Source organism: Polypterus senegalus, chromosome 12 (genome assembly GCF_016835505.1).
Source record: "Polypterus senegalus isolate Bchr_013 chromosome 12, ASM1683550v1, whole genome shotgun sequence".
Lineage (NCBI taxonomy): Eukaryota > Metazoa > Chordata > Cladistia > Polypteriformes > Polypteridae > Polypterus > Polypterus senegalus.
Genome location: NC_053165.1, coordinates 28,846,733 through 28,863,671, shown reverse-complemented (window position 1 = coordinate 28,863,671; position 16,939 = coordinate 28,846,733). Strand labels below are relative to the sequence as shown.

The 16,939-nt window shown below is 36.0% G+C and overlaps 1 protein-coding gene across 9 annotated transcripts in view; it reads left to right on the top strand.

Moving 5' to 3' along the window:
* LOC120540046 (voltage-dependent L-type calcium channel subunit alpha-1C-like) overlaps positions 1-16,939 on the top strand; it is a 1,017,626-nt gene that overhangs the window by 961,822 nt on the left and 38,865 nt on the right. For 6 of the 9 annotated variants that reach the window (XM_039770507.1, XM_039770503.1, XM_039770504.1 and 3 more), the window contains 5 exons: positions 2,421-2,468; positions 4,383-4,520; positions 5,002-5,067; positions 7,894-7,985; positions 16,310-16,469. In XM_039770507.1, the coding sequence (XP_039626441.1) occupies positions 2,421-2,468; positions 4,383-4,520; positions 5,002-5,067; positions 7,894-7,985; positions 16,310-16,469 (504 nt within the window). The remainder of the gene's footprint in view (positions 1-2,420; positions 2,469-4,382; positions 4,521-5,001; positions 5,068-7,893; positions 7,986-16,309; positions 16,470-16,939) is intronic. The other 3 variants (XM_039770505.1, XM_039770501.1, XM_039770506.1) reach the window with 2 other exon arrangements.

Here is a 16,939-nt window from a genome sequence, read left to right as displayed (position 1 = left end):
AAGGCATTTTAGGCATTACATATTTTGTTTAGTTTTGAGAATTTTCATTATTTCCTGATATGAATAAATGTATATTTTGGTAATTAATAATATGTTGATATTTAGTAATCATGTAGCACTTTTATTTATCCTTAGAATTTAAGTTGGCATGCCATTCTCAATTTTCTGAAGTACAGGCATTGGTATGTTCTATAAGGTAAAGAGAGCCTGGCAATTTGTGACTTTATGTAAACTAGTTGTGCTCCCCACCTAAGATGGGTTGAAATCTAAGTGACCGACCTAGACCTTCTTGTTAATGTCTGCAGTGCACCATATAACACCATATAACCAGTATGTGTTATATACCATTTGGTGTGGGATTTGTAAAGGCACTGTTAATGTTTTCAATGCACCATCTGTTGGAATGACAGGGGCATAGAAAACGGAGGAACACAGACAGACACACAGACACTTATCCTTTTATTTTCTGTGATAACAAGAAACCCTTTAATCCAAACAACAATCATTTGCTTGCTCTATGTTCCTTAACATGGAGCCACTGAGCATACTGCAAATCTCTCTTCCATTTTGCTGCTTTTATAAGCTTCTCTTAGGCTTTACTCCAGGTTCCTACTCCCGATTGCTTCTGTGGCTTTCTTTGTAAAGAGCAGAATGCCTGAATGAGGCCACCAAGATCTTAATTATATCTGTAAGCTGTTTGCAGGTTTTGAAACTAGACAAAGTAAGAATGCAAATACCATATGATAGGTTACCCGAAAGATCATGAACATTGTTTAAGTCACTCTGCAGTTTGTGTTGCTATAAACTGCCTTCCACTGGTAGCATTTTCTTTATATAAGTTGTCCATTGTCTGCCCTATGCTACTGGATATATTAGTTCTGTGGCAGGCTAATTTGTAGTGCATAATTAAAACAGCAAGAAGAGTGCTGGAGCTTGATTGTCTGTTGAATAGATATATACAGATGTATACCAAAAATCTTCTCACACTCCCTATTGATCTTGCATCTCCTGTGCATTACAAATAACATTTGAGTACTTTGACAAGTGACAGAGTAGTGCAGTGGAAGTTAGAAACAACCAATCATAATCAGTACCACTTAGGCTATTTAATGGTGAAGAATAGCTTAAGGACAATTGTTACCAGTATTTTATCTAACTGGTTTTATGCTTATCTTTCTGTATTTTTGTTTTTGTTTTGTTTTTGTGGTCTTTTTATTCAATTGTAACACATGACCAATTCAAACTCCTATTTGTGAATAAGTATTTAATTTGAACTTGTTCTGTCAGTGTGAGAAAAGGTCAGATACACTCATATTCTACAGCCTAATGATTCTCTGCTAATATTCCACATGAATCAATACACGAAGCACAAATCTGTGAATGCGGCAGTGTTAGTGTCTTGAAATACTTTGGACTTGGTTTGTTTCTAGCTGGGTGCTCTGTCGAGTGTTCACACTGTCAGTTGGTAGCATTGTGCACTGCCACCTTGAGTTGGTTTTACCACAGTGCTGTGTAAAGGTTTTGGTGCCTTCTCATTACAACAAGTAATGCATTAGGATGCACATACTGTGAACAATGCATTGTAGAGGTGTCAAGTGTGACTGCGATCAGGGCTTCAGTTAATGGTGCACCTCCTGTTTATAGCAGCTAGGCCTTCTGTTTGTGAATTCTGATAGTATAAGACTTGTTTACTTTGAGAGTGGAAGTACTCTGAGATGACGTGGCTTCCCATCTAGAGTAGAGGGGGTTTAGATAATGGACTTAACAAGACAAAAAACTCAACAAGATATTATTAAAATATATACTGGCTTCCTACCAGTAGAGCAAGTGAGAGGATGGAAAGGCGCCATCAAAGGTTGAGATGTGCTAACAAAACAAATACCTGTAATTGACAGGTTTACACTTTCAGGTGTTTTGGCCTAAATAGTACATAATTATAAGCGTGTTTGAGGAGCTGTGTTTTGTGATTATTTTCTGATTCAAATACATTCTTATTTATCATGGCACTAGAATGTGGAGTCATTATGCATGTTGGTCGAATATGCAAGTAAGAATTCCACCATTGCTTACACATAATAATACTAATACTACTATTATACAGGTTTGGAAACCTTCATGGTTTTATTGGTTTTGTTGATGATGGCGGCTTTTGTAGAGTATTCATCAAAATGTGGCCTTTTTGTATTTCTTTTGACTAGGTTCTATAAATTTTCTACAATATTTTCTCTCTCTGTATATATATATTTTTTTTCTTTATTTTTTTTTTCTTTTCTTTTTCAATTTTATGTTTTTCTTAGTGACATTAGTGTGCCACCCTACCACTTAGAAAAGATAGTGTGCAGGTATTGTAATGAATTCATCATAGGGTCTCTTGCCACTTTGCCCTACTATAGCTTTTGTCTATCTGCCTTTCTTTAAAGCCAGGTGACACCACCTCGTCCAGCCAAACGTCTATGGTAAGACCAATGGTATGGAGTGATGGTAACTTTCCTTCTGCCCCTTAGTATATATAGCCACATCCTCGCCCCACCCATTGCCTTTTCACAGCAATTCAGTTGCATGCTGCTTTGTGAAAATGTCTGCGTGCTGACATTGTGGACTAACCGTGTTCGTTTTTGTCACTGTTCTTTGTTTCAGTTGTAGCAATCTTTTAATTCTTGGTGTTGTTTCTTACCTGTTCTCAATAGCTTTTGCTTGTGTTTTACTGTGTTTTTAATATGAAAGCTTCAAACCTTTTTTAAAAAAACCAGTGACTTAGAAACAAAAGAAAGAGAAAGAAAAATGTATTTAAAAGAACAGCAAGTCCCCCCTCCCAGCCTGTTTGGGTACAATACTGAACTTAAGAGATTCAAATGTTCTATTCAAAAATTTTCAGCTCCCTTTTTTTCTTGTGAAATACTGCATAACAGATTATTTTTTAATTAAAATATTTAATCAAAAAAGAAATGTCATGACACTTCTGCATTACATGCAGAATACATTCTCATTTTATTAAGGCTGAGCTGATTGCAGGCTCCAAAATTATGTGTAGTTTAGATAAAGCTACTCATTTGTTTACATTTCAAAAGTATCGAAATTGGATTCAATTCTGACATGCATGTAAAGCAGTCCAATTATTTCAAATCAAAAGTGTGCACTTTGAGCTATGCACATTATCTGCATTATGAGTATACTGTCAAAACGACACGGCCCACTAGCATGAGAGTAAGCGGTGTAGGGCCATTTTAATGTAGCTTGTGAGACACATATTTTTAATGGCCATGTGCCCTCCATCCAAGGCAAAACAGTGCTTGATGAAAGCAGAAGAGAGAGAACTTGTGCTTATGGAGTTCACTGCTCTAGACTGAGGAAAGAAATTTCCATATTGCACTTCTTCTAAATAAATTAAACACAAGAAGGCAAGGAGAAGGTGCCACTAATTCCACTTGTGATGCACATTCTTGTTTTTTTTTTTTTGTTAATTCTACCTGCATGTTTTAATTGTATTTTGACCAATAAATCTGGCATCTTCTAAGTCACAGTCCTGAAATGTGTGCATCCCTTCTGCAAAGGTACGGTCAAATTGCTAACCTTACAACCTATCCTAATGGTAAATGAGGAAGAAGCAGCCAGCCGAGAGCGTAACCAGCTACCTGACAGCAGGCATACTGAGGTTTTGCGCCCATCAGGTTGGAGGAACAGGTCCTGCCACATTGACAGCATGAAGGAACCTGTGCTTTGAGAGACAGTAAATGGTCTGAAAGTAGAGTTTACATGTTTCAAAGCTGCTAATATGCATTTATATTATGAAAAGTTTAACCAACTTTCAGCTGGGAATTTAATTCAGAGTGGCCCTGATTTGATTAGTTTGTACCAATAATGTTTCACATAAATGTGCTGTACTGTAATCCAAATAAGCTTTTTGAACAATTATTCACATAATACTACACTCCATGTAAAGAAAACCACATACTCTGTTTTCAGTCTTATTACTTTGATTCTTCAGGTTTGTCACTCAGTCATACTAAAGTTATCTTGCAGGTAGAAGTAAAAATATGAGTGTTGCATTTCTAATTATAAACCCTACGGATTAAGGCTTTGATACATTTGACTGCACTATAGTTATGACTTCACTTGTCAGATTAGCCTCGTGTCAAATCCAGTTTTCATTCTGTTTCTTAACTCTTAGGTCACTGGGTACTTTTAAAGAAAAATCCATAAAAATTATACTGTGGCAAATTATTTCTGAATTGTTTAACTCTTAGCTTTCATGTTTTCTTCATTTGTGCTTTTTAATGCTATCTTTGGCCCTATTTCCTCCAGGAGTTGTTTTCAGAGTGTTGTTAGTATTAATATAAATTTTATTTATGAGATGGTAACTAAGCACTCTATATACAAACAAGGGGATACAGAGTGTGGACGAGAACTCTCGAATCTCCATTACCTTCTTCCGTCTGTTCCGGGTGATGAGACTTGTGAAGTTGCTGTCTCGTGGGGAAGGCATTCGAACCTTGCTCTGGACCTTTATTAAATCATTCCAGGTAAGGATGACCTAGTGATTATTTTGAGTGATTACATGGTGAGAAGAATATCAGTGAAATATATAGCTAATCAAATTTGTGCTTTAGGTCAACATTTCTAAATGCACCTCATTAATATTACCTACAACTGAAATAGACTTCAGCTGTGTTTGCTAAAAGTTTAGCAGTACCTGCAAAAAATTGTATTACAGTCTCTAAAATGGAAAATCAGCTACTATACTGTTGTCAGTTACTATATCCAATTACTAGATACATCATTTTTTATAGCAAAAGGAAAAATTTATAGTCTGTTTGTAGGTCTGCAGAAAAAAATGAAAAATGTGTTGTGAGCCGTTTCCAAGCCACATTCAAGAAGACTAAACGCAATTTTAGTGAATTATGTTACACGATACTGGTGTTTAAAACCATAAATAATGTTTTGCATTACTGATCTTATGCTTTCCAAATTTACAGAAGCCTCTGTTTGATTCTTGAATTTCAGGCTTTGCCTTATGTAGCTCTCCTTATTGTGATGCTGTTCTTCATCTATGCTGTAATTGGAATGCAGGTGAGCAATAAACTAAAGTGCTTTCAGTTTTGAAAAGCTCATATCTGTGTTTCTGAAAAATGTGTGCAATGAGATTTAAGATGAACAGTTAAATTGTGCATGTTACAATACTTAATGGTGTTACATAAAGATCACTAATTATAATTAACTGTTTTTGAATCCGTCTTGCCTTTCATTACAGTACTTGTTGAATTGTCTCATTAACGTTTAGCCTGAAAAGTCAGAGACATATTGGTGTGCATGATTTACTTTTCAGAGAAATTTAGCCAAGTTGTATAATTGTATGACTGATTGTAGACCATAAGTTGTTTAATTTTTTAACTCAAATTTCCTTGAATCTGTTTAGTAAAGCACCTCTCTCACCTCATAATTATACAGTAACTGGACATATTGGTAAAAACATTTCATTCATGCAGTCGCAGTTGTATTTAATTCTGTCAGAGTTGGGCACAAGACTGCAACAAGCTCTGGGCACATATGCCAATCCATTCCCAAAAACACACTGGGCCAGTCTGAATCTGATAATCATCCTGCAGTAGCACATGTGAGGAAGCAGGAGTGTTTTAGACGAGCAGCCCACAACACAGGCAGAACAAGCAAACTCCAGCTAAAAATCGACAGACTTAACGTGCAGTCCGCAGTGAGCAGTGCATTTAAATAACAAGGTGGCCATGATAAGAGACATACAGTATGCATTTCAACTGAATATACTCACTAGAAACACAGACATTTTAAAAAGGAATAAGACCAAATACAGTCAAAATAAACTAACAATAAGCACACAGTATATTTTGCCTTTTTTGTTTCTACATGTACTTTAATCCTCACAATGTTTCTGACACTCGCTTTTAGGTGTCCAGGACATCAACTTTTTCTCCACAAACCTATTTTACAGGTATATTGTTTAACCATCTTACCATGTTGTACTAGTTATCCTAACATTTAGAACAGTTAACAAAAAGGATTTTTTCTTTGTTATTTTGGTTGGTGAACATCCAAACTACCCTAAATGCAGTAGAAAATCAATGGTGGGTGAAAACAGTCGCAAAAGACAAGTTAATAATTTAGAAGCTGTACACAGAAAAGTGTACAAGGTTTCATGCTGAAGAGAGACAATTTAGAGAGTGTTTCTACCAATTTCAAACACAAACAACAGGTCAGATTTAACCTGAAGATATTAAAAGTAAAAGGTTAGAGGTTGCAGTCTGGGCAGACTCCAGACTGAAACAAGATGCCTCATTAAATAATCAGATTCAAACTGGTAAACATAAAAACTAACATTAGCCTACACCCCCAAGATAAACATTTATAGTGCTTTAGTTAAATGTGATAAATACTGTACAATGAGTTGTCATCAAAATCTAATTTCAGCAATTAAGAAAAAGTAATAATCAAAATAAAAAAGGAAATAAGTAAAATAGACATGTGGACAAAAATCTACATAAGCTTATTGATGTTGTGATTCTGGCACCACAAAATTGCGAAACTGGTGAAGCCTTAAAAAAGACCCATGAAAACAAGTCAGATTCCTCACTGGGCTGCCCCAATATGCTGTAGGTCTAACCCAGCCAAGCCTGACCCTAGGTGAATGGAGGGCTTTGGTCCTGACCAGGCCCAATAATAGAGAACAGGTTTTTAAAGTTCAAAAATAACAAGAGGGGCTCAGATAAAAATCTGGTTTTTATAGAGACAAGTCCCACAAGAACATTTATAAAAAACAAAATCAGGATTTATTTTACGAATGTAAACAAATATAGGAAAATGCTCAAAAGAGCAAAAAAAGGAGTTGCCTGAACAGCAATCGTAAAGTGGAACATGTACCAATAATCTATCCACAAATAAAAATCCAAAATCAGCACAGAAAATATCCAACAATCTGAGTGGAAGGACACAATGCTTACAAGCAAATTCAATGAACTACAAAGTAACTCAATGAGCCAGTCTGCCTTTCAAGGCTGGGGACAGTCCCTTAGCAGTGACACAAGGGCGATTCAAGGAAAACAAGAAAAAAATGTCACCCACATAGAAACTACTGTACATAACAAGTAAACAGAACAATGAAAACAAAAATACATACATACAATGAACATAGATGAAATCTAAAAGAAAAACATAATCAGGAAACACATACAGGGTAATTCATGACAGCCCAAACCACAAGAAAAAAAACACTTGTTTGCAAATGTATTTCTGGATTACTGACAGCCAAAATGCCTTTGTCTTCTGTTGGTGACTTGTGGCTATTAATCCTGTCACGACTCCTAGAGTTCTGGTTTGACTCCCTGTATGTGTGGAGTTTGCTTGTACTTTGGATATCATTATGTAAAAAATGTATGCCATGTGAAGAGTTAGTGTACCCCCCAGATTTGGTCAACCTCCCCATGCTGCACATAAAAGCTGTGCCCACCAAGCAACACTAGGTATCACATTTTTAAAGTTGGAAAATGGTGCTAAATTCTGTAGTACTTTGAGATTCTATAACTTTGGCTCCCTGTGACTATGTAATCAAGGGAGACATTTCCAAAAATAGATGAATAGACTTTCTGCTTTTAGTTACGGTTTTAACTTCTCATAAAGATTGAGCATGTGTTTGTTCACATTGGCTTCATCTACATTTAAACATAACATAGCCAAAAAAAAGATTTTTTTTTTGTTTAGTTTTACACTAAACTGTGGGCTCACATTCCCACAGATGTGGAAAGGACATCAAAAGGGGTGAAGGTGCATAAATGCAAAAGCAGTAAAGACATGATGGCATCTTTTGAGAAGTCAGAAAGTGGCCTGGGATGACTTTGTTTAGATGTATTACTCTTTTTCTCTTTTCAGATGTTTGGAAAGATAGCGCTGAAAGATGGAAGCCAGATTAATAGGAACAACAACTTCCAAACCTTTCCCCAGGCTGTGCTTCTCCTGTTCCGGTAGCTATATCAAGTCATTTTGAAAGGATCATGCATTGAAATTCATGTTTTTTTTGTCATTCTTTAAGTTTAATAATTATTTAGCAGTTGATACATATTATCAGTTGAATCAAACACCTCCACTTTTTAGGGGTCAGAAGAGCCTCAAACCCATATTAAGTACTTCCATCCATCCATTATCCTAACTACAGGGTCACGGGGGTCTGCTGGAGCCAATCCCAGCCAACATAGGGCGCAAGGCAGGAAACAAACCCCGGGCAGGGCGCCAGCCCACCGCAGCATATTAAGTGCTTGATAAATGAAAATGACCGAGAACACCAAAAGTGACTATTAAGTTGGTAGGCATTGATCGATTTTCAGGCTTAGATGTGTTAAATAATTTGTCAACAAATAAAAAGCAAATAATAAAAGAAATACGTATAGATTTCTGTATAGGAAACAAATTCGGAATATAACCGTGCGCAACCGTTTTGCTCTTAATTGATAAACCAAGAATTTTGTACTTCTGTGATATTTAAGTTTACAAGTATTGAAATCTTGCAGAGTTTTAAATCAAAAGCCTTCATTTTTCAGTCATCGTTCACTGAACAACTTTGATCAGGGGTTTCCAAACTTTAAGTCAAAGCTCCTCACTAAATTATAAACCCAATGCAAGCGAAGTGTGGCGTGCTTTTGGATCTTGGTTACTGCTCACATTAGTCACACTGCATCGTTTTGTGTAAAAGTAGGACTATTAATCAAAACAGATGCTCAACCGTAGCGGATTCTTGACACATATGTTATTAAATGTCACATGGCATCTCTAAGCCAGGAGTTTTCACCCATTTTTGTACACATGCCACCTCCAGGAACTGAAATATTTTGAAGTGCCACCATTTACTTTCAGTCTTAAATTGTTAAGTACAGAACATTGACTGGGCACACCATAAAGTAATATTTCTTAAATCACATCCCTTCACCTAATATTGCTCTTGGGAAATTTTGCTTTTCTTATGCACATTCATTTTTTAATGAATTAACTTATAAGAACAGTAGCATGGTTTGATAAGGAATAAAAATTGGAAAGGTCAAAATTTCCATGTTTATAATTTACAAGAATTCTGCAGTTACAGTATATATGAATCCGGATCAAAAGAAGCAGAAAATATAACTGCAGGTCAAAAAAAAAGGAAAATAACTCAGTCAGTTGTGATGGTTGAGTGTCTTTGATTTATAGGCTTGCTAGTTGTGTTAAATTTGATAACACAATAAGCCTTGGTTATAATGCTGACTATGTAAGTAACCAAGTACAGTATACAGCGTTCCTAAGTTAACCAGTAGCTGATATTATTGGTTCACTGGAGTTGCTTACTCCTCAACATACTACATACAGTTGTACATGAGTAAAACATTCCTGTTGTAGATGAATTTGTGTTTTTTCCTCTGGACTGACATTGGCTTTTGTTGATGGTTGCAGAACAAAATTTTGCACGAAACTGTACTTTCTTGAATTGAAACAGGTAATCAGTAGGAATCAGAAGGAATTTTGATTATATATTATTATTAATAGATGCATACCTTTTTCATTTGTTTACTCATGCATTTCTTTTTGTTTTGCATCAGTATGTTCAATTTTCTTTTTGCCATACCCTAAGCCAGACAAAGTTCTAACACTGAATCGTGTTGTTTCACTTTAACTTATTACAAACAGAAATGACGTTTACAGGCAACACATTTACATGACTCATAAATGGAATATTTTAAGCATTGTACAGAAAAAAAACAGGTGAAAAGGAATAACACAGTACTGTGAACTATGTACATACAGCATGGACTGTAGAAAGCATCTACAGTGGGAGGGTATGGTACAGCTGGTTACCATTTTGTGCAGCTGAACACCATATTAAAGTGGTGTTCGGTAATGTTACAAAGGTGATTTAAAGTTGATTCATTCAGAGCTACAAACTGCAAAGTCTTCATTAGTACTGCCTCAGTGTAAAGTGGGTTTGAATAAATGTCTCAAAAAAAAAAAGTTACTAATTACTTTTACTTACTCAAAAGCACCATCCTGTTCTCAGCACATTCTGAAAAACAGCATTTCTATTAGCTATTTAAAAAAATCTCCCTTCTTTCTGTTCAATTGTAGTTTGGCTCCATCAGTTCATTTATGGGGTGTGTGTGTGTGTTTTTTGTTTTTTTTTTTGTACCTCTTTGTTTTTCTTACTGCAAACTTAATCACAGTATACAGGTGGACAGCAGTGTTGGTGTCTTCCAAAATCAAGGCTGTAAAATGAATTAAAAAAAAAAAAGTTAAAAGTTGTGTAATCAGTTTTATCTCTGATTTATTGCCATGTGAGGCATACACAGTAAACCATAGCGCACACTTAGGCAAGTGCAACACACTGCCATTGTCCAGATGCCCAAATCTCACTTTTTAGATTAGTCAAATATAACATCTCAATAGATAATGATAACTAAGACAGCTGAGTTCTCTTTCAAATAAGTTACATTTCATGTGTGATTTTACAATAGTGAAACCTACCTAAAAACAGGTGTTTGACTGTTGAGTTTCTTTTTGGGGGTAAGGATTGTAGAAAGAAAGGCAGATTGTTCCTCAAGGGTTTGGCAACACTGCACAGACTCCTTTTGGACCCATACATTTCTCAGAAAAGGGTCCAGATTAAAATAAAGATGGGAAAAGTGTCTTTTATAAATGAAACATGGCTAAATTTAATCCGAGATGAAAAGAAAAGACATACTCTTAAGATAAAACCTGTACTCTAGTGAAACAATGAAATTGTTACCCTAAAGTAGTTGAGGGAGAGGAAGAAAAATGCAGCAGACAAATGGATATTTAAGGAGTAAACCGCAAGACAATGATTGTATTTCTAAATGAAGTACATTAAGAACCATCAACAAAAAATCTGATCAAATTAATAATATATTGAACAATTATTATCAAAGTAAAGTTGAATAAATAAGACTCTGCAGCTGTATGAATAACAGAAATAGCCCAAAAGTTGATAGAAATCTACGTTTTGTACCTAATACTTGTATGCAAAATTTGGTTGACCCAAGTGAAAGCGTACTCAAGTTATCGTGTACACACACACAGACATAATTCCAAAAATGGTATTTTCAGACTTTGTCTAAAACGTCGAGATTCATCAAATTCTCGAAATGGAGTTTTTGGAGGATTCCAATACTTTCCCTATACGTTGTATATGAGAAAGTAAAAAACAGTGACACTAAAAAACAAATAATGCATCATATTTTTCATATAATAATAAAAGATCATTTCAGAGTTTGTGGGTCCAATATTTCCTTAGTATTTTACTCACGTCTATATCTGTAGATCACCATCTCGTGCTGTGTAGTACAGTATATCTACTGTACATAACTGCACTGTGAACTTCCACTTTTTTTTTTGTAATTTTGTGTGAGGTTAAAAGTAGTACTATACTTTATATTCACTTTGTAAAGAAGCAGATTAAGAGTGGTTTTGGGAAACCCATGTAAAAGTAGCTTGTACGTTACATGCTATGAGTAACCTATGTCTGGAAATTCACCCCTGTTCTTGAAATGTACTGCTGGACCTTTTCCTTAATAATGGCTTGCACTTGTTTACCCGTGGTGCAGGTCAAGCTTACTGGCCTGTAGTTAACTGAATCGGCCTGGCCACCTTTTTTATTTAATGGAACAACAGTTGCTAGGTTCCAGTCTGTAGCAGCTTCCACGGTGTGCAGTGCATTTTGAAAAATGTGCTTCAAGGGCTTATTGTACTTACTCACTTACCTCTTAAAGTGCAACATGGCCCTTGGAAGGAGTGGTGTAAACAGACAGAATTGCAAGTCTAAATAGTGGCATCTGAGAGAGAGAGAGCTTCTTTGTTACCCTTTCTTTATGTTTTGCAAGCTTACATGATGCAACTCCTGGACCAATGGGATAGGACAACTCCTCTGCTTCATTCCAGCCCAGTTTAGGTGAACACGGCATGTTCATTGGTAAAATCAATTTGACGAATTTTGTCGATCAACACTAGTCATGACACATAACGTCTCCTTGTTGATCTTTTTAAACTTTGCCACATTTGACAAACATCAGTCTTAGAAAAATTAAATTGTTTTAGTTTTTGAATAGACTCTTTACCAGAACATTGTGAAATGTGTTATTTAGAAGTTGGCATAACCTAAAGGTTTGATCTCCTCTATGTAGAGCTAGGAGATACATGCATACTTACTCGATGCATCATGGCTTGTTCTGTGTGAGATGTAGTAAACTGTCTCATAATTTTTTTAAACCCTTTAAACACAACAGGCCAATTTTTTGGCCAGCTGCATAGCAGCATATACCTGAAAGGCTGGGATAACAGCTCACCCGTCTATCATCATAACTTACGCTACTCTGCTCTAAATCTTGCAGTTTGCCACCAAAGAGGCATAATTTCATATATATATATTTTTTTAGCTGCAGGTTAGTTTTATATTTCTCGTAGATTTGAAAGAATTTCAGCTGTACGTTAGCATGGGGTCAATTCAAAACAATAGATGCTTAGTGTGCACAAAGGAATACAAGCAGGCAAAGAGAGCTTTTACCCTTCTGCTCCACAGGAGGTTACTTTTCTCCCTGAGCTCACCTTAGGATATCTGCATTACAGTGTGAGACGTATACCACCCCAGTCAAACTTCCCACCTGTCACTGTCCCCGGCATGGGTTGCACTAGGCCTGAGAAAGGTCAGGTGCTTGACGGCAAAAGAACCCTGCAGGGAAGGGAGATGCTGGCCGAATGATTGGAAGATGATTGATTGGAAGATGGTGAAAATCATGTGAAGTGTTCTTGTGCATTGCTTATGGTACTACACATTCTTTTGAAGCATATCATTCAAAAGAGCAGTTTTTGGCATTAGATCCTTACAAAAGAAGGTAGACAAATGCTGAAAACTGAGAGAATGAAGGTGATAGAGCTTGTTCTATTTAGTATCAATCTGTTGTTAAAATATTGTGGTTTATCATTATATTACCATTAATGTGATGTGACTGTTGTTCTGCAGTGGGATTTGTCACAGAGAAATGACCTGCCACAAACATTATGCACAAAAGTACAATTTAATTTATGTTCTTTTGAAATGTTTCTTGCTTGCAATTACCAGGTTTGAATAAATACTGTTTAGTTACATTTAACTTGGTTGAGGCTCCCCGAGTTGAAAAAAAGTTGAAAATTGTTCCAACAGAAACCACTAATGAATATAAACAAGAATGATTAATGCAGATATATGCTGTAGCCTGTAGGGACTACTAGAAGCATCATATTGGTGTGTTTGTATGATAAAATTAAATCAAGCATTTATGAAGTACTTTAGAAAAAAATTCAACATGCTGAGAAACACAGTGTATCATGTATCATGAAACTATGTATAGGCCATATTGCCCAGCTCTTCCTCTACGCTTGAATTTTATTCTGCTTATTACAGAATAATAAACCTAGATAGTGTTTTACCCAGCTGTGTTAGCTACTGATTTAATCTATGAAATTTTGTTGTTGTTTTCTCTTTGTAGGGTTTTTCCACTTAATATCTAAGCAAATACATTTCCATAATTGGTATGGTATTCCCAATTAAACCCCATTTTTTAATATTATTAAAACTAAGGGGCTCTGCCCCTTGCTCGCTTCGCTCACCAACCCCCGGGCAGGTGCTACTCGCTAGCCACTTAACGGCACTCCCACTTGTGTATGAGGAAGTGGAAGTAGTTTACAATTTAAATAGATTGTTATTTTCATGGGAATTGTTACATATGCATAATAGAACTATTTTACATTACAGCAAGTAATTAACTAAGGTTAAAAAAAATAGTAAAACATAATAAATTGAAAGAAAACTATGTTTCATGTTGCGTTAGAGCTACTCGTTGCGTTATACGTTTTTGTTCTGTTTGGCTTTGAAATTAACATGCAACTACTTTTTAAACTTACACTTTTACTATAAAACTTCAGTAAAAACAATATTTGGAATTAACTTTTTGTCAGTATCGCATTGAATTTGATTCCGTAATTGGACTTCGTGACAATGCAACGTATAACTGCCTGTGAGTGAATATCGTTTCTTTCTCTCTAATAAATAAATCAAGTTTTTTGAATGTTTGTCCCTGTGATTTGTTAATTGTTATAGCAAAAGCTATTCTAACGGAAACTGTAAACGTTTTAATACGAATGGCATATCAAGATCTCCTTTGGTGTCTAATGTTGTCTGCGGAAGATGTACTACATTACCTTTCTTGTCACCAGTTATAATTTTACATGTCAGAATTGTTCAACCAATTTTGATTACAACTAATCTTGTCCTATTGCATAACCCATCACACTTACATAGATTCCGCAATAACATTATGATAGATCCTTCTTTCAACAGTAATTCAGCCAGTGGAAGACTGGACGGTGTTAATGGTTGTAGATATTCTACGGGATATTGTAAGCTGGTATTTTCATCTTCTGCACCATCACCACCAACTGTTTCAGTATAATCTATTGATACGCATTTAACCAATTTGCTGTGTAACCGATCGACAATTTTCATGGTATTAGGATTGCCCATGTACTGATTTCTTCTGTTGATAACCATTCAGGATGAAATTCTTCAATAAGATTTGGATATAATAAGTCTTCTTTTACTGGAAATGTAAAGTGAGGAAAATGTAAAAATTTATAAGAGCTGAGAGTGCAGGAACTGTGCCTGACAAAAGCATTCACAAAAATGAGAGGTGAGAGGACCGTGGGTGTGGGCCGTTAACCGTGAATGGTTGAGAGGAGGGCGGGACTTCTCTTGGCAATAGTCGCGTCTTGTCTCAACATTTTCTTTTATAATAGAGAGACAATCATATTACATTGTTTTCTCTGGCCATAACACACTGCTAATATCAGGCCTCTATCTCTAAAGCTTTTTTATGGAATTGAAATGTCCTCAGTAAGATGTTGCTCATAAACACACAGTCAAATTCTCCTTTGCTTAAACAGCAACACCCTCACGTTTTTGATTTAGCCTGCCTTTCCTTTAATGTGTGTATTCATGTATATTGTAATCATTTCTGCTATTTCTGTTGCCATTATTGTTTTCTGTGATTTGAGCTCAGTCACGCAATGTGACTTTAAATAAATAATTAGTTCCCGGGGCATGCAAGCTTCAAGCAGGTGCGGGTGTGCACCTGCCGATGCTGCTCTGGAGTTGATTAGGGTGCTTGGCCAATTGCGCATTCATGTGCAAATGCAAGTGGACCAGTCAGGTGCCTCATTCATGCTTTGCAGTAGGCAGAGAACAGTACCTGCACCCAATCAGGCATAACATCAATGGTTTCTGATTCAAGAGGGTCCTGGAAGCGACCAGGTAGCATGGAGCTGAACCGGACAGTCACAATCCATTATCATAATTATTTGTAGCTAAATATATACAGTACCGGTGAAACCCTAATGTTTCCATTTTTTACTGAAATTGAAGCAGTTTATATCCAATGAATAACCTGAACTGGTACAAAATTAAGCATTAAACTCTAAGAGGTTAAACAAAATGAGGTTACCAAAAAACTAAAAAATAATGTAATGTTCAGTTATATGGTGAACATTTAAGCTGGTTTTTAATCCATCCATCCATCCATCCAGTATCCAACCTGCTATATCCTAACTACAGGGTCACAGGAGTTTGCTGGAGCCAATCCCAGCCAACACAGGGCTCAAGGCAGGAAACAAGCCCCGGGCAGGGCACCAGCCCACCGCAGGCTAATTTTTAATTCCATTCCTAACCTGTTGAGTGTTGTTTAGTGTTCTCTATTGTCAAAGTTTACACTGCGTGGGCCCTGAAAAGATATGTCTGATAGAGTAGCCAGGATCTGGAAAAGAGGTACGTGTGTGTGTTTGTGTATGGTGTTTTTTGTTTTTTTTGTAAATGCTATTAGCTTCCAGAAATATGTAACAATGTAATGTAACAATCAAGCATAAATTGTTGTAAGCAAAATTAAAAAAAAAAGTCCAATCAGAGTTATGATCATGATGAACAGCCTATGCAAAAATGCAATGTTCTGTAAGTTAATATTAGCATCTTTACTTAATCATATAACCTAATATTATTTGTCTTTTGATTAAGTTTTTTTCTACCTACTTTTTGTATCATATTTACTCAATGTAGTTGTCTGAATTACAGACTTAGTAATACACATTAAAAAGTCAGCTAATTATTTCGATCATGGCAGAACATTTAAAAGTTGGGATGTCACCTGTTATCCTGTATATTATTCTATACAGCTTTGAAGACTGTAAAGTTATAGGTAGTTGCTGAATGTTCAATTATTTTGTTTCACAGGTGTGCTACAGGTGAAGCCTGGCAGGATATTATGTTGGCCTGCATTCCCCCACAGCCCTGTGAGAAGGGTTCAGACACAGAAAATCCAGCTGAGAATAACTGTGGCAGCCAATTTGCAATCTTCTACTTTGTTAGTTTCTATATGTTATGTGCCTTTCTGGTGAGTATAATTCTATGATACGAAAATAATTTTTTATACTTTCTTTGATTTGTGTTATAAATACACACAGTATGCTGAGAAAGAAGGGTACTCTCCATGACCATGGAGGAGTTATTATTAAATTTAACAGTGTATGTTGATATTTGAAAGGTAGTGGACCCTCAAATAACATAATAAAGAACATGCAGTGTGCAAAGTTTTTTTTTTATAATTTAAACAAGAAACATACAACAGACTAAAATGTATGAGACAACACAACATGAGCCAAAGAGAAAATGAACTTTACTGTAAACCTTGTCTTCACCAGTTTTGGTCCTGTCTGTCCATCACTTAGCCCCTTTCTCAGAAGGCAGTCTTTCTCTTCCACCTTTTACCACCTTCTATTTTCTGGCCTCTCTTCCCCATACATGTAAAACCCATAAGGATACTACTTGAAGCCAAGTGCTGAATTGATGTCCTGGATGAAGGGC